The sequence below is a fragment of the Terrapene carolina genome, unplaced genomic scaffold (genome assembly GCF_002925995.2).
Source record: "Terrapene carolina triunguis isolate 2854851 unplaced genomic scaffold, T_m_triunguis-2.0 Scaffold231, whole genome shotgun sequence".
NCBI lineage: Eukaryota > Metazoa > Chordata > Testudines > Emydidae > Terrapene > Terrapene triunguis.
In genome coordinates, this window is record NW_020664582.1 from 14,119,468 (window position 1) to 14,137,401 (window position 17,934).

The 17,934-nt window shown below is 38.8% G+C and overlaps 1 protein-coding gene across 1 annotated transcript in view; it reads right to left on the reverse strand.

Annotated features, from left to right (window-relative positions):
- Window positions 1-9,167: 9,167 nt before the first annotated feature.
- The window catches only part of APPBP2 (amyloid beta precursor protein binding protein 2), a 34,309-nt gene continuing 25,542 nt past the window's right edge, over window positions 9,168-17,934 (reverse strand). Inside the window, exons 6-13 of the mRNA XM_026656440.2 lie at window positions 17,094-17,183; window positions 15,695-15,762; window positions 15,513-15,618; window positions 14,458-14,582; window positions 14,118-14,203; window positions 11,273-11,463; window positions 10,628-10,793; window positions 9,168-9,714 (exon numbers count right to left, since the gene is read on the reverse strand). Coding sequence (XP_026512225.1) covers window positions 9,461-9,714; window positions 10,628-10,793; window positions 11,273-11,463; window positions 14,118-14,203; window positions 14,458-14,582; window positions 15,513-15,618; window positions 15,695-15,762; window positions 17,094-17,183 — 1,086 coding nt within the window. The 3' untranslated portion in view covers window positions 9,168-9,460. The remainder of the gene's footprint in view (window positions 9,715-10,627; window positions 10,794-11,272; window positions 11,464-14,117; window positions 14,204-14,457; window positions 14,583-15,512; window positions 15,619-15,694; window positions 15,763-17,093; window positions 17,184-17,934) is intronic.

Consider the following 17,934-nt stretch of genomic DNA (forward strand, 5'->3'; position numbering starts at 1 on the left):
TGTATGCCCTGAAAATGTCACACTTGTTTAAATAATGTTGATTGCGGTTAAAGTCTGCTCATTCCCAAATTATTCTGGGAGTTACCCAATGGACCTGAGGGACGGGGGGGGAGATCTTGTTAATTAGAGGCGGGCCCACCAGCAAGGCTCTGAGGCCTACCAAAGTCAAGCAGCTCACCTAGATGCCTGGTGAGATGGTGCAGGGAAAGGGAGGAAGAAAAGAAATCAAGTCCAAGGCTAGTATTCATTTCAGTTGAATCCAGTACGTCCAATATAAACTAGTCATCTCTGTGCACAACCCGATAGTCTGTATCCTAATGTCACTACTGCATCAACATGGGCTTGTTACTTTTCCTATTATAATCTACAAGTTTAGGCGTTGGCAAAAGTTGACAGTTTTAAAGTGGTCTCATAACTGCAAGAGGTCTAAAAGCTTGATGCACAAGTTTCTTAACTCAGATCTTCTTTACCTTTCCGTATTAAAAAAAGATGAATCGGGGATTCATGGAAACATTGTGCTATGGTTTTGACTATTAACGAAGGCAAGATTTTCACAAATTTAAAAAATTTCAGACCATACATAATGTGGATCACAGTAAAAGAAATAAAGCTGCAGACAGCGAAAGGAGAAATCATTTACAGTTAGCGAGATTAGCTGCGAAGAAAAGCTTCAATAGCTTTGATCAGAACAAGCAAGGATAGGAAACTAAACACTGAACGCATGTAAAGCCGCAGTGACATCTGGTGGCCAGCCAAGTTATTCAAAGATTTAAATTCTCAACACACAAACAAGAGCACAAAACAGTCTCCATCTTAGTTAGATGTTCACATCTGTTGTACATAGAGAACTTCCTGTCCCCCAGAAATTCTCAATGGTTTTCCTGTCTCTCTGTTTTCTTTTAAAATACATTTGAGTTATAACAAAAGGTGTAGGGATGACAGCCTGTGAGCCCTCTTTATCTACAAAGAGAAATACACACCATACTTTTGTCAGTACTGTGCTGCGACTCAGTGTCATGGGCATTCTTGGGCACGAATAGCAAACTGCTTCTCTCCACCTATCTCAGGGCTTCTTGGAGGTGGTTTCCCTCCTCCCAGGGTGTGGGTCTCATCTTGGAACTGATCCCTGAGGGACAAAGACATCACACACACTTCCCAGATGGGAGGTCGGAGTGGGAGGACCAGTTCTCAAGTTTACACCCAAATATTTGGGGGTAACAAGGGGTCTGTGAAAGCTCAACCCCATAGGTCTAAAGGATATATGCTGGCTTGCTAGAGGAACATTTGTTATCTGAACATGTGAAATTATGCAAGGTAGAGGACAAAACTACCATCCAGGGAATACACCTGTCCAGGTGATAAGTCAAGGAGTTACTCTAGGGTGCTGGTCAGCACCCTAGTTACACCCACTCTTTTAGGAGGAAGACGCAACAGACTGACAATATCCTGGACAAACCTTATGGAATAAGGGTAAACGTTACTGAATTAATTTGGATCCATTGTATTAAAAATGCAATCGTGCATGTGTTATTGTATGCAACTTCTCTAGAAGACTGAGTAATGCTATCTCTGGAAAGCATTAGGAACTTCAAAGGACTTTTGGGAACAATATGCATGACGTGGATTTTCTAGAAAGTACTTGGGAGGACAAAAATGCAAATTATACCCTGCGAAGCCAGCCTTTTGACACTACACCCTCAAGAGAGAAACCCATTTTTTTTTTTTAAATAATTACCTGCTCCTGGAAACTCCATATCAAAGACCCCCAAAGCATATAAAGGATGGACTAAACTTTTCATGAGTGTGCTAGTTCAGAGCTGAGGCTGTTACGAACTTGTGACCACAGAAGAGACCGCTTTGTGGGGTTCTGAGGGACTGGACTGCTCCTGCCAGAGCCCAAGTTAGAGTTGGGGTGATCTCTGGTAAGCTTATTAGCACACACGTAGGTTCTTTTATTGTTTTTATCTGTAATGCTTTTACCAGAAGACTAAATGAGCTTGCATTGAAAGAACTGTGTGGTAGCTTAACTGTGGGCAATTACAGTGTTATCCGTCTCTGAAGAGAAAGCAAGTAGGTCTGCTTAGACAGACTGTCATTGAAATCAACAAGAAATAGGCAGCTAGGTGCTTTCGAAAATTTTATCAGTTGCCAACTGCATCTTTAGCCACCTAAATACCTTGCAAAATCCAGTCCTAAGGTTTTGCAGTGTTCTGTTTAAAGCAATAGTACCCTCTCCCTCTGCAAGGGAAAAGGAAGAGCAATTAGCCAGTTGGTATTAGGACTAGTCAGAAAGACTAAAGACTACTTCCTGGGTCCACAGGGAGTCTGTTGAAATTTTCTTAGATTGTAAACTGTTAATGGTAGCCTCTCTGTGTGTGGACAGCAGTTAGCACAGTCCATGTACTGTACTAAAACAGTAATAATAAATAGAAATAAAACCTTTTGGTGGCCTGAAAGTGCATCACTTGTCTAAAAACAGCGAATGCCGATGAAACAGGAGTCAAACCATCAAATCCCCATACTCCATACATAGTAATTCCCAAGATAAAGTTTCCACATTTTTTACTTTTCTAACTACTGGAGATTTATCACAACAGCCTAATGTCAAAAGAAGTCACTTCTAGTACTCAATACATGGCACAGGATGCCAAAAGGCAATACAATTTAAGTTACTACCTACGACCAAAATACTTGCAGGACCTTATATCCTATTCCTTTTATAAAACTAATCAGCTCACTGGAGGCAAGTGAGTTGGTTTCATTTAGTATTCTTTTTCCAGAAGCACTGACAGACAAACAAGTAGATTCTACCTAAATGGTGAGTTTGTTCCTTTCAAAGCCAAAGTCAAACTGCATTGAGGTATAGCTGAAAAAGGTAAGGCATGATCCCCACACAACTTGCTGTCCCTCTGCTGTCTATGGATCTTTTAAATCTTATTCCATTTTGAAGATGTGTATATACACAGATAAACACAATGAGAGGCGAGAGAGTGAGTGTGAGTGTGTATGTTAGTATATTATGTAGCTCTAGCAAAAAATGTAATTAAGGCTGAAGTTAAGGCTTAAATAAGGCTGCCACATAATGTTTCTTTACAAAAAATAAACTTAAAAACCCTCAAACTTTATTTAATAGTGAAATGTGAGTTAGGTTTGGTTAAGAAGTGCAAAGTCTAAGAGAGAACCCAACAAACCTCCCCTGCCAAAACCACAATTAGAGTTTAAACTGATGAACAGAGTTAATGTTACACTTCTCAAAGGGAGATCAGGCCCTTGGTATCCTTTTCTTTTCTAAGTATGAGTTGCACACATTGAAATCCAAAGAATATTCACACCTTTCCTCCCAAGAAAGAATGATAAGCATTACACTCACTTGTTGGTTGAAACTGTGCTGTAATGCACTCTTCAGCATCACAGAAGGATACTGCATTTTGTTCCATCAGTGGAACTTGCTTAAAAAGGTATGCAATCTGCAAGTTGACTATTCAATTCTACGGGTGTCTATGGGATAGAGGAGAAAAGAACAGACTTTTTGGAGGGCACAATTATAATTAAATTCAAGGCAAATACTATGAATGCAGGAACACTATATTTATTAGGTCAATAATTCATTTTAGCAATACAATTACAGAATATCACAATGCTGGTTACAAACATACTCAGTATGGTTTGATGGTTACAAATAATGTTGGGCACTGCAGTTTATGTGAAGTAGGATACGAAAGGTTATTGACACAACAAATAGAATGGTGTTCAAAGTCTAGTAATGATCAAGATACGTTCATATAAATTACTGTGGCACTGTAAGTGGGGATTCCGGTTTAAAAGGTGGTCTTTGTTTTAGTATTTTGCTTTAAATAGTTCAAGCAACATCTTTTTAGAATGCTATTAAATTAAAATCCCCTGTAGTACAATAAAGTATAAAAATAGTACTGAACCTGGTAATAGTCAATAAAATGTAGAGTTCATTCACATCATAAGGTAAGAAATAAATGGTAAAGTTTTTGTTACCATGGCAACATTGCTTCCCATAAAGGAATATACATAAAAAGAAAAAGAGTTACACGTATGGTACCTGCGACAATTATTTAGTGATCCAACACTTAACTTGTGCACCACAAACCAAGTTTCTAGATATCTCTCTATATATTTATATAGTATATATTTTTCATCTTAAAATTTACTTTTCAAAAGAAAAAAAATGTGCACTTCAACAAATTCACTAAGGCCACTCATGCTATAGATACCTAGGACTGCAATGAAATATTGTTAACAAGACCCTAGAACACGCATCTTGGTATCGGTGAAGGGAAACCTATTTCACTGCCTAAAACACTCCTGAGATTTGGGGACAAAAGCGTTACCAGTGATGTCAAATGCGTATATATAGTCCAGATCTCTGGATAAAATCCCTCCTCCTCCTCCCCACAGCAAGAATCCCCAAAAGGCCAAGAAATGAAATGTGCAACAGGCCATTTGCATCAAACATGAAAATATCCACAACGAACAGAATATTCAGATTTGCAATTAGCACTTGGCCAGCAACACTTTTTTCAAAAAAAAGTTAACAATAAAATTGTAAGTACAATAAAGTTTCTGCACAGGCAACAGGGTTAGAAACTTTGTTTAGAGACCAATAATAGCAACATCCATCCAACTAACTTTGCTACCATGCTGTAAAGTAAAATCCAGTCAGTTTTAAAATCAAGTAAAGGTTTTGTCAACATATTCAATCATGTTTTAGGCACGATGCGTTTTCCTTTTTTTGTAACTCTACCAGTATGTGCGACAATAAAAAGGTAATTAAATAAAATGTGCATTTTTTTGTACCATAAGCAGCAGCATAATGGCACCGTTAGCAAATTATAGACCACAGCATTTTTTAAATTTAATTTTTAAAGTTATGAAAAGAATGTTATTTTCCTAATAAGTTAGAATTCAACAAAAAAAACTTTCAAAATTATTTATCAACAAAACACTTGTGTGAAAAAAAAAAAAAAGATTAAACAATTGGTATCTATACAACAAAGTAGTGAGTGCATGTAAAGACTTCTATGAAAGAGAAAGGCAGACACTTCTTGGTTGTAAGTAACATCACAAAATAAGTGACCAACCAACTGTTTGGAGCGCAATAGTTACTAGCTACTTTACTTCAAGTAACGGAGGGATACATGTTTAAACATTTTATCGTGACTTTTTCCCCTTGCCCAGCTTAAAGTAGCCTTTGTTCCATCCATTCTTACAGCTGATGGAGATGGTTTCTGATTCTAAGAACCGTGGAACAAAGCATTGAGGAAACTCTGACATCACTTTCTTCCCTTTCTTTACAAATTGCAGTGTTTGCATAAAATAGAAGATACAAATCAAACTGATTCACAAAACCAAAGCCTACAGTCAAACAAATGTTAGAGCTTTAAATTTAGAACCAAAGCTGAGAAATTCGGAGCAAAGACTGAAATTCTGTCCCGGACACTCTTGTGTCAATGTCAAGGTATTGCAGATGATTAAAAAAAAAAAAAAAAAAATTTACTTACCTGTAAATTTAGTTCTTTGGAAAAAGTATTTCACTGGATTCCCACTCTTGGGTCTCCACTTCAAGCCTAAAATTATGCAGTAACTCCCCAAGGTTGTTGACCCTTTGAGGAACTCGCCAGTGCACTTTGCACAGACCAATTGCCAATGCATCGGCCTTGCCTAGTTGGCTTCATGGTTGGCTGCTTGATGTACAAGTGGCAAAAGTACTCCTAAATTGCAACCCCATACCTACAGTCACAAGAAATTACATACATTCTAAACAGGGTGAGAGAAAAGCATGAATAGACCTCCTTAATTTTAAAGGTGAATGAAGGGCGATCTACAGATGTGGTATCTTTTTCAGATGAAGAATTATAGGGCAAGTCATTTTCTTTGACCATATCTCACACACTAGATTCCCATTTATAGGAGCCTAGAGGCCCCAAAATCGCTCTACTTTTTAAATGAAGTGTCAACAACAGGCAGCAGCGGTAAAGGAAAGTCAGGCAATGCGTCTAACACCACCAAGTTTTGTGTGTCAAAACACAATAGTCCAACAAACTACACAAGAGGTTAAGACTTCTGTAGTAACGTGAAGGGACAATTCAAGAGAGATCCTGAACAGAAAACTATAGAGGCCAGGAAAGTTTGAGGAACACTAGCTGCGGAATCGCTGCCTTGTTGCAGAATCTAAGTCAAGATGCCAAGGTACAGAGCTTAGAGCAGGCCGCGTGGTGGTTTTGTAAGCCTCCTGTACTAAGAAGTCTGCAGTTGCCAGCCGCAGCTGTTCTACTCTGCAAGTAATATGCTTTGACATTCAGACCTGCTAGGTCATAGCTGTGAGATGCAACCAGATAGTCCGTTAGGGCCCAATTCAGCAATGTACTAAAACATTCAAGTAGTTTTATTTAATTGGGGGTTCTCATGGGCTTAAAGTCATGTTTCTCTAGGCCACATAGCCAGCTGGCAGAAGAAAAAAATTCTGGGTAACTTTTAGGATTTCAAGTTCACTAGATAAAACCCCACGAGCACTACAGAATATAGGAGTTGCTTCAACAGCACATGCATCTCCATCTGAGTGATCACATAATGCACCCGTTGCACTGGCTGAAATATAGCCAATGTGCGCTGGAAAGCAAAAAAAAGTTCTTGCTCAAAAAAGAATTGAAATGTTTTGTTAGGTGATCGGGAAAAAAAAAGACGTTACTTTACAGAACCGCGTTGTGCACTCCCAACTTCCCAGTTGCCAACCCGCTCAGAGAAAAAGAGAAGGTGGGTACTTTACAACACTAATAAGACACTATCCATGCTCCCTAAGAGTCTATAATCTAAATTTTAGGCTTAATGTAACAAGGGAAGACAAGAGTCCCTGAAGCAAAATTAAGTTAATCAGGAGAGGAGCCGGAATGATACTAGAACTGTGGCATTTTTTGGAAACTGTTGTTGACCAGTTAGAAAGGAACTGATGATGGAACAATAAAGGAGTCTGAGAAAGTGGCAAAGGTGAGTACACAGGACATCTACCAGTATCTCAGGATAAAAAACAAAACCTTGAGAACTTGGGAGTTCCCTCTTAGTTACAACCTAGAAGCAGAGACCCAAGATTAGGAATCCAGAGCCTATGGAATCTGCAGAGAATGTAAGATTACTTACTAGTTTGAGGCTTGTAGGTACTTCTGCAATACATAGATCACTAGTTTTGTTTCGGACAGAATTTTAAGCTTTTTTCCCTGATTTTCTGAGGTTTAAAATAAAAGAAAGGGTATTATTTTAAATAGGATTAAAGTGACTATTTAAAAAGTTTAAAAATATGAGAACAAGCTCTCATAACAATGTATCAATTTTAATGCATTTTATTTACCTGATCGTCTATAATTATTCCTAAAGTGTAAACAAATATTTAGGGACTTAAATATTTATTTAGTTTCAATTTATCTCACAAATGTGTTTGGGGACATTTTAAAAAGTCTAATTTTCACTTGAACAAAAATTACTATAGAGAATCTAATACAGTTTAAGATTACATATAAAATTATGAAAAGTTGGCTTTTGATAGACTGCAATACATCATTAAAAGCTGTTGAAGTCTTAATGCTACTAGTTATTCTACCGGTGTGCATATGCCATCCCTTATTTTTAATGAAAGAATCATAACTACACTAGCACGAAAGCCACATTTCCAAATTAAGTATCTAATTTTTTAACTTGGTGTTACTCCCCCTCAAAAGATACCTGAAGGCACTAGTTTACAAACTATTGGCCTGCAACTTTTCATTTTAGAAACAAAGCCATTATTAAAATTATAGGAATTCAAAGAAGTGTCTGAAATCACTACCTTCTATTTTTTTGTATTCCGCACTCTTATAATCTGAAGACAAAAAAAACCTTCGTAACAAATAAAAAAAATTCACTCCAAGTACTGTAGGAACCTTGTTTGCCATGCTTCAACCTGGACTGAATTTTCACAGCCAAATTATAAACCCCTGAAAATAGGGGGGAAAACTGACAGACCCTTAACTATAGAGGCACTGTTTGTGCCACTATAATAAGAATTGAGGTAAAAGCAATGACTTATTTCTAGTTTGCTATGCTACGTAGATTTTTCAAATTTTGAATATTACCTCAACATTAAAACAGACTTGGTTCAATTAAACAAAACAAAAAACGCAAAACAAAAATTAAGACAAGCTAGTGAGACAGGCATCGTTAAGGGATCTTTACATCTAACTGATGCTTTTTAAATTAATATAGAGGAATCAGTTTCTGGTTGTACTATTGTTTAATGTAGAAATGAAGCATCACAAAAAAGACCTGTTGTGCTTTTTTGGCATTTTCCACTAACCCCTGCAAACTGTACAATAAGTTGTGATCTTCAGAAACATAAAATTGAACTGGATTGTAATACAAAACTATTAGTCAGTATAAACAAGTTACTGCCTCAATTATTAGAGTAAGCCCATTTAAAAAGGAAAAGAATGGCTGCAGCAAATAGTTAAGCATTTCTAGTTTTTGCTTATGGCATTGACATTTTAATATCTGTATAAGCTTACTAGTTGAAAACATGCCATCGCAACTGCTAAAGGACGTTCAATTCCTAGTTTTGTATCTATCACATGAATATATTTTTGTATTATCACTGATCGTACATCTAAATGAAATATTTCTACTGTAAAAGTGAATGCAGGGGCAGAAATATTAAATTAAAGCCACTGGTCCAAAGACTCTTTTCTAGACAGGCTGGTCCACTTTTGATTCTCCTGGTCCTTTTATGGAAAATTATCATAGCTCTTGTACTGTACCAAAGGAAATTTGTATTGCTGGTCTACTGGATCTTCTATCACTTACAGATGAACGCTGGTCCAATTCAGATGATTAAAAAACACACGGCAGTTACTTCCATAACAAACTAGTGTGGTTTACAACACACACATTTCTTTCTGGAGTGGTTCTTTGCCACTTTTCTTCATAAGGCAGCAAACAAAGCTAGGGCATTTCCTCTTTTGTTAATATTTATCATTAGCTCTGCTACAATGCATAAAGTATAAACACCTTTTTCATTTCTTACAATAGAATATTTATTACTTCTACTTGTTGGAAGAATTTTCTTGCTGAAACCTTCCTTTCATAATAAGAATGCAACTCTTTTAACTCTTAAACAGTTTTATTTAAGTTTATTTGCAGATTTCCTGCAAAGTAGCTTCTTTTGCAGAAGAAGGGGGAGGGGATCTTGGTGTTTGGTATTCAAATTCAATAAGCCAAACTAAACATGCCATACACATGCTGATAAGAACTTAACTCGTATTCATCTGTATGGGCACTCTTCAATGGACTGGACCAGTGTTTCAATGCAAATTCCAGCCCCCAGAAAACTACATGGTTTAGACTTCACAGTATGACTTTCCCTTGTAATCTGGGGGAAAAAACTTAATTGGTTAATTGACCAAGTTCTCTAGCTATTCTGTCCATCAATGTTCTGCGACATCAGAAAAGACTGGACTACTTCTTCAGTGGATTGAGGGCTGGTGCTTACATCCTCCAGAGCATCTGTAACTGAGAACTGCCGATCCCGCAATCGGTTCCAACTGGCCAAAATATTGTGGTATTCAAATACTTTCTCATAATTGCCAATGGAATTGTACAGTTTAATGAGACCTCTGTAATCATATTCTAGTCCACTGTAACCTTCGCCAAAAAGCTTCTTTCCTAAAGAAATCCAAAAGAAAACAAAATTGAAGAACACGATAATTTAACCACGTTTAATTCTTCATCTCTCAGGCCATTTTGCCTTGGATAATATGAACCGCATAGTCATCATCTTTTTGTTAGCAGGAGTCAAATTTAGTACTTAATAAAAGGAGCGCAATGCGTAAGTTTCCCTGTGACTACTCCCCCATGCATTGGAGCGCAATGCGTAAGTTTCCCTGTGACTACTCCCCCATGCATTTCCACCCTTTTACTTTAATACCCTACTAAATTTCTGGGGCAATCTCATCCAGATTTCAACTGTGATCGTAACCCAACATGAAAAGAGGGAGTCTACACAGGGGCGTCTCATGCCATTTATTCACCTTGCCTCACCCCAATGAATTATGAGCACTAACTGAACTACCTTAGAAGACTGTGGTAAATCTGACATTATGAATTGAATGTTTCCTTGGGCAAAATTCACTGCAAGTGGCAGATGAGCCAGGAAGGGGGATGCAAGTCTCATCATAAAAGGGCTGCTAGACATATTGGTTTTCCATTTCTTTGAAGCTCTGGCTACAATTCATGCTTCAAACCATGATTAAAATGAACCTCTAGGTAACAGTCCAAAAAGTTAAACTCAAGATAATTAATTGGACTTTCTAAAACAGGCACTTTCCTAAACTAACTGAAACGTTTAAAACTAAAAGTTACTGTTTTGTAGCTACTGGTGACTGGGTTCTCATGGAACACTAACATATATTTTTTGCAGTTCAAGGGTAAGCATCATAGTTGGACTGAATCCACATATAAGTTATGCAAATGTATTGCATCAACCTTCCTTTATTCATTTATACTTTTATTAACAAAGACCATTGTTTTACTCTATCATCACTGCTCAGTACAGTAATTTGTTCTAAAAATTACACACCGATTGCTATTGATCTCAGATAAAGCTTTTCTGCATTTTCATATTGATTCATGTCATAGTTATAGAGAGAAGCTAGATGTCCCACTGATAGGGCGACTTCATAATCTTCTTGACCAAGAAGCTGCTCCTTAATCTGAATTGCTTTGATGTGCATTTCTTCTGCTTCCTGAAAGATCCAAAACCACATAAATAAGCCAGTACAGACATTACACCCTCCCACAAAAACAAAAAGACAAAGATTCCAATACATCACACATAAAAAGAAGTGGTGTAATTGACAGCTAATCTAGAGGATTCCATAACACTGATCCTACAAAAGGCTTGAAATGCAGTCGAGTCTGCAAAGGACTGGTAATCAGGATCTCCAGGCTCTGACACTTACTTGCTGTGTAAGAAAGTAGTTTTTGTTAATATCTGTACAATCCTTTGGAGAGGTGAAGTATTAGGAAATTTTTCCATCTCGGAAGGTAGCACCCATGGGTACAGTCAGGTTAAAACAATCAGAAGAGCATTAAAAAATGGTAATCCCTATCTATTACGATGGAATTGATAAATTGTGCTGATAAATTGTGCTGCCTTTAGAGCTACTTCTGTAATAGCTGCTTTGTTTTTTAATTGGGAAATTTAATACCCATCTGGTCTTACCTTAAATTTTCTCATTGACTGATAAAGTCTGCCCAGGTTGCCATAGTGTTTTGCTGTCTGTACGTTGAATTCCCCAAAGGCTTTTTTAGCTAACTGGAGTGAAGATAGGTGCAAATCGTGAGCTTCTTGAAGTAACCTCTGCTCAGTTTCCTTATTGTGACAGTCAATAGCAATCTCCTCCAGGATAAGTGCTGAATATGGAAGAGAAAAAAAATCATGCTAATGTGTTCTAGATACACAGAGATGTCACCAATAGAAAGAAGAATCCCATACGGTTATATTCACAAACCACCACCACATACAATTGAAGAAGAGACTTTCAGTCAGGCTTTGTGTTCCCTGTTAATTGTTTCCCATTAAGACCCAGGCTGGATTTTGTATCCGTTAGCTTTTCAAGTCCACGTGAAACTCAGCTGAGGATTTCTATTTTCAGTAATTTTAAGGGCTTATTCATACTTTACAAATATATCTTTGTGCTATAGACAGCATTTGAAATACGTTTTAGCCTCCCCTGTCAAAACCAATACTTCAAAGCAAACTGCATGGGAAGAAAAAAGTAGTTTAGGCGTTATACGGAATACTGCATACAAAGACTCTTGTTTCCAGCAGTTCTTCAGTTATGGAAACCCCAGCAAATTAAGACTTCGTAGAGTTTGGGCCCATACCATTAAGCCAGTTCACATATGGTAATGAATATTTGTACGTGTTAGAAAGGACAGAAGAACTGGAATGGAGAGAGGAAGGCAATAGCTACAGGAAAGCACTATTAGAACTTATACCACTACAGAACTAGTTGGTTTCTTTTATTACCCAAGAGTTGTGCAGTGCAACTTTCTGATAATGTTCTTGATCCCTTCAAAGGCTGTAGGTCAGGCTAACCTATTCCTCAAGCCTCAGGCACAGCTTTCTACTAAGCCAGAGGTGGGCAACCTATGGCCCGCAGGCCACCTCCGGCCCGCAGGACCCTCCTGCCCGGCCCCTGAGCACCTGCTCTGGGAGGCTAGCCCCCGGCCCCTCCCCCGTAGCTTCAGCTCGCTCCGCTGCCGGCGCAATGCTCTGGGCGGCAGGGCTGAGAGCTCCTGGGGCAGCGCAGCTAAAGAGCCGCAGCCTGACCCGGTGCTATGAGCTGCGCGGTGGCGTGGCTGGCTCCAGCCGGGCGGCGCAGCTGCCTGTCCTGGTGCTCTGGGCAGTGCAGCTGTAGCACCGCCAGCCACCGGTGCTCCAGGCAGTGCAGTAAGGAGGCAGGGAGCAGAGGGGGTTGGATAGAGGGCAGGGGAATTTGGGGTGGTGGTCGGGGGTGTGGATAGGGATCGGGGCAGTCAGAGGGTGGAGAACAGGGGGGTTGAATGGGGGCAGTCAGGAAGGAGAGGGGGGATTTGGATAGGGCGGTGGGGGGCAGTCAGGGGCAGGGATTCTGGGGGCGGTGGGGGGCAGTGAGAAGGGGTGGTTGGATGGGGCAGGGGTCCCCGGGGGGCCATCAGGAATGAGAGGAGGGGTTGGATGGGGCGGCGGAGGGCAGTCAGGGAGAAGGGGTGGTTGAATGGGGATTCATCTGCAGTGCTCCCCACCCAGGAACTGAAGCCTGTTTTTTTTTTGGTTTAAAAAGAAAGCACATATGAGAGAGAGAAGTACCCCATCCAATAAGACAGTATATTTTCAGGTTCAAAACTTCTGCAGCCAGGAGAGTATTTCATATATTTGCTAGGAAAAACACCAACAGACTCTCCCATTGTGCGTATATTCTAAGCGCCTCTTGGACTCCTGACATTCATCTTCTCGATTTTCACTCTTACATCCCTACCTCCCAGATTGTGCATCACTCCTGTGGATACCTCCATTTTAACCTCACATGCCTTCCCTTCGGCAACTACAGGGGTTGGTTACACTGACTAATAAGACGGCAATATTAAGGAGAAGTATTAAAATAAATTAATTGTAATGCTATTGTCACAACAGTAGGTTACATCTTCCATATTATTGAAGAAGTTTATTTTGTCTCCCTGACTGTAAGACATAACATTTATTAGTACAGAATCTTTTCTCATCATTTGAAGTTGCCCCTGCTCTAAATTTTTCCTGATCGCTTCACAGTTTGGTTCTGTCTCCCCATGTATTTGCTGCCATCTGCAAATTTGATCACAGTTGCATTTACAACAAAAACTATCTGGGAAAGTAATGAAGCAGCTGTGCAAAAGGCAGAGAAATACTTTCTTTTTTGCTTGAGTTAGTCAAAAGAAGCCTCTAGACATCAAATGAGAGCTCTGAACTGGGCTGCACCTAGTAAGAACCATCACTGCTTGAAGACTGACAGTCACCATGTGACAAAAATCTGCTCCAGAGACCAATTGAAGTACTTAGTACACCACCAGTGGTATGCATACCACATGTTGAGAACCACTGCCCTAAAACTAAATACTTGTTTCTACAAAGAAAGATGAAATGCTGCTAGGAGGTGGAAGACAAGGCCTCCACAGCACTGTCAGGCCAGATAGAGAGACATATCAAACCTCTATACAACCTGGCTAACCCACCCTTTAAATCCACATAGAATTTGGCATTGAATTGATGTAGAATTCTAGGGAAGCTATGAGTGTATAAAACAATGGTGAAAATATACGAAAAATTACCTGCATCTTTACTTTCTAGGAAAGGCTCTTTAAGATACAGTTTTTATTGCCAGACCAATTAATAGAACTGTTAGTTGGTAGTGGGGGTAAAGGGGGGAGGAATATCAGTGTTATACTACCTCTATAGGACAGCAGAAATAAAATGCAACTCAATAACTGACGTCCACCTGTAAGGCATTAAATTAACAATGCTCCAGTACTGTAACTAAACGGGCTACCTTTAACTCTCTTGGAAGAGGCCAAGAGAAGATGATCTTCAGGAAGAATGTGAGTGATAATGCCAATAGCACGTTCAGCATGGAATCTGAAACAAGTTCAAATACATACATTTTTGAATTAATTTTCTTATTCTCTAAAATTTACTGGTCAAATCATTACCAAATAAAAAGGGATCTATAAAGTGCGTAGACCCAATTTATACTTTATAAAAATTAGAGATATTTAATTGGTTTCAAGAAGCCCATTTGCAAACTATTTATGAAGTACATTTCTTCCCATTTACTGCACTAAATTAGGGACCAACATTTTCTCACTGCTTAAAACAACCACAGTACTCACAGTGCATTGTCAAATTTTCCAGAACTATACTGGTGAACATAAGAAGAATAAGCCAAGTCTTCATGAGCTGTAGCTACATGGATGTTTTTACCTCCAAACACTGACTGTCGGATATCAAGAGCTGTCTGAAATAGTCACAAGAAAAGCCCCTTATATTGTGAACATTTCTATCATGTTTCTAAATCTAAAGAACTACTAGCTCTGTACAGAAAATGCATGTTGAGATGCCATTCTTACTGTGGTTTGGAAATTTATAACTAAAGTGGAAATTCAATTTGTGTCTCTAAAAGTAAGGATACCTGAAAGACTAAATGCAAAATGCTTATCTAAAAGTATAATTCAAGCTTCCAAGACAGGATAATTACATAAAGCTCTTTGCAAACAGACACCCTAACAAGTTTACTCTCTCTCTTTTTGTTAGGTAATATAGTAAATGCACCTGCAAGATTAGTTATAGTTTGTTTATTTTTAAGGAAAAAAATAAATGACTTTCTAGAAATTAACAAGTATTTCTACAACAGAAAAACTTCAACATACTCTGCTTCAAGAACACTGCTAGCTTGTCTTAAATTATTGGGTTTAGTTTTTCCACCAGATTATGCTAAACTGAAATAAATCACTCAAACCAAAATGTGCGCAAATGCACGCTACTTTACCTTTTAATATAGACACGAGCTATTGATTTACTTGAGAAGCAAATAAGTGACCAATACCAAAAAATGCTATATTTGAATATGATCATACCTATTTGACTAGTGACTTCTAGTTCAAAATATTAGCAAGCCAGAAAAAAAAGGGGTGGATGCATCTGTATACATATTCCTACTGCAAAAAGCAAACACTTCAGAATTGAAAAAAAAATCTAAGAACTACAATACTGTATACCAAATATTTCTGAAGTATTTAAAAAACAAAACAAAAAACAAAACAAAAAAACACCCCAAAAAACTAAATTCTCAGCTACCCCAGACAGCTGTTACATGAGCTCAAATGGAAATACTTGAATGACTATCAACATTAAAAAGGGAACAAAGACACAGGACACTGCAATTTACCTGATAGATTGCAACAGACTGGCATATATTATCTACGTTGAGCAAGTAAAATCCATAGTCTAATAGAGTGTCTGAATATTTTGGGTGTTTGGCTCCAAAATGCTCCCTGGAAAGACAAAAATGTTAACAAGTGGCAGTAATGGAGGACAGTTTGAGATGGTATTTTCAGTAGTGTTACTTACCGTGCTAGATATACTGCATGTTTTATTAACTGTTCAGCTTTCTTAAATTCACGTTTTACAACACAAGCCTAAGACGACAGGAAATAAAGTTTACATGAGACTGTATTTTCAAAGCATGTCTGTTCTAGATATTAACTTATTCACCTACTAGTACCTTCAGTTTCAAAATATTCACCATGATTAAGGCTAAGGTTGTGTCACGGATATTTTTAGTAAAAGTCATGGACAGGTCATGGGAAAAAAAGAAAAATTCATGGAAGCCGTGACCTGTCCCTAACTTTTACTAAAAATATCCCTGACAAAATGGGGATCTGCGGATCCCCACACTACTTCAAGCGGGGCAGCTGCAGGTACATGGGGCTGCCCGCACGAGGCTAGGAGCTCAGGGGGTGCCTCCACAGCAGCCCGGAGCTACCCGCCACCCCTGGCGGCTGGGAGCTGGAGGGTTCCCCCGCTGCTGCCGACGGCAGGGAGCTTCGGGGGCTGCCAGAGGTGGTGGGAGCACCCCACAGCTTCCTGCCCCAGCAGGTGGCAGAGGACCCTGCAGCTCCCGACCACTCAGGCTGAAGTCACGGATTCCATGACTTCCGTGACTAAATTGCAGCCTTAACCATGATTACTAAAGAATTCTGAAGTTAATTCAAGAAAATCTTCCCAGACGCTATTTGCAATTCTAGGGAACTTCTGAGTAGCAGAACAGCAACGGAGTGGGCAGGCAGTCTGTGTCGCCACATATGGCCGCAATTTGCAGCACAAGGAGGCATCGCGTGCAGGTGCAGAACAACGGACACTGCTATTGAAGAACTTCTGGTCCCAGACGCACAACGCACACAGTGAATACCCTCAGGAATCAGCACTCGAAACAGAAGAAACTTGCATTTCACCTACTTATGATAAGATAGGGGAGCAAGCTAACTCTCTACATCATCCACTCCACTGCGTGGCATGCTGCGGTGCAGATCTACAGCGCTCGAGTGTGGTGTGCACTAAGTGTCCATGTGGACCTTGCTGATGTGTACTGCTGACTAGGTAACTTTTAGTGCACCTCAGGACTATATAAATTACACACCAACATGCCACACAGTAGGTGTATGCAAAGACCTGCCTGTAGATAATATTGTTCCTTAAAACAGCTATAACTCAGTTTTTCACAGCAGGAAGGTTAAAGTGTATAATTTTAAACGATGTGCCAAGTCTTCGCTGATCCAAAATTCAAGTTGTTGGGTTTTAGACACTAAACAGAGGTTGGCAAAGTCACTGGGCAAACAAGATACAATGCCACTGAACTGGAACAGGTTATCCAAGTGTTCTGTGTGCTTTAAAATATGGTAATTTAATATAAACTTGCCTTGACAGATCTCATTTGTAACTATGCTACAAATCTGAATGTTAAATTCACCTTTGAAGCTTGTCTTAAGACATCCACCACTACTTTTACTGGCAAGCCAACTTTGATCTCCTTCATAGCTTCTATACACCACTTGTAAGCCTGCGGAATAAAAAGGCATCAACATAATAAACTTTGAACTCAACTATGCTGTAACATTAAGGAAATATAACTTGATCCTCATAATAAAAAAGACTGACTTTTTATAGCACCTTTTGATTTAGGAATTAAATTGCTTTAAAGCTATTATTTAAGCCTGAATTCCGGAATATTTCTCGTTTTACAGCCAGGAAAAAAAAGACAGAGGGATTAAATGACTTCCTTGAATTCATATAAAGAGTCAGTTAACAGAGTCAGGAACAGGATTCAGAACGCTTGGAGGCTGTACAGTCCTGTACACTGTATCATGGCCCTGTACCGTTCTCTAAATAGACTCTCTTTTTAGCAGGAAAAGGAGCAAACACATACATGTTTGGTTCTACTTAGAAAGCCCAACTACAAATGTTTACTTAATTATACTTGGATAAATTTATTCAGAGATTAATTCTTAAAGTGTTTTCTAACATTTCAATTTGAAAAATCTTAGGTAAACCTAATTTAATTTTTAACTTTCTAGATAATGTTATTCTGCAGTAACATTACAAAGCATTATCTTGTTCAGGCAAGAGGAAAATGGTAATTTTTTATTGTTACTTTATGTTTACAATGCACATAATATTAGGACTTTCTGGTCAGGTTTAAAATATTTGGGAACTGAAAGCAGGCACAGTTTAATACAGTTTTACTGAAATCAGATTCAAACATAATGGCTGCAACAAAATACTCAGCTTGTTCTCAAGTATCAGGGGGTAGC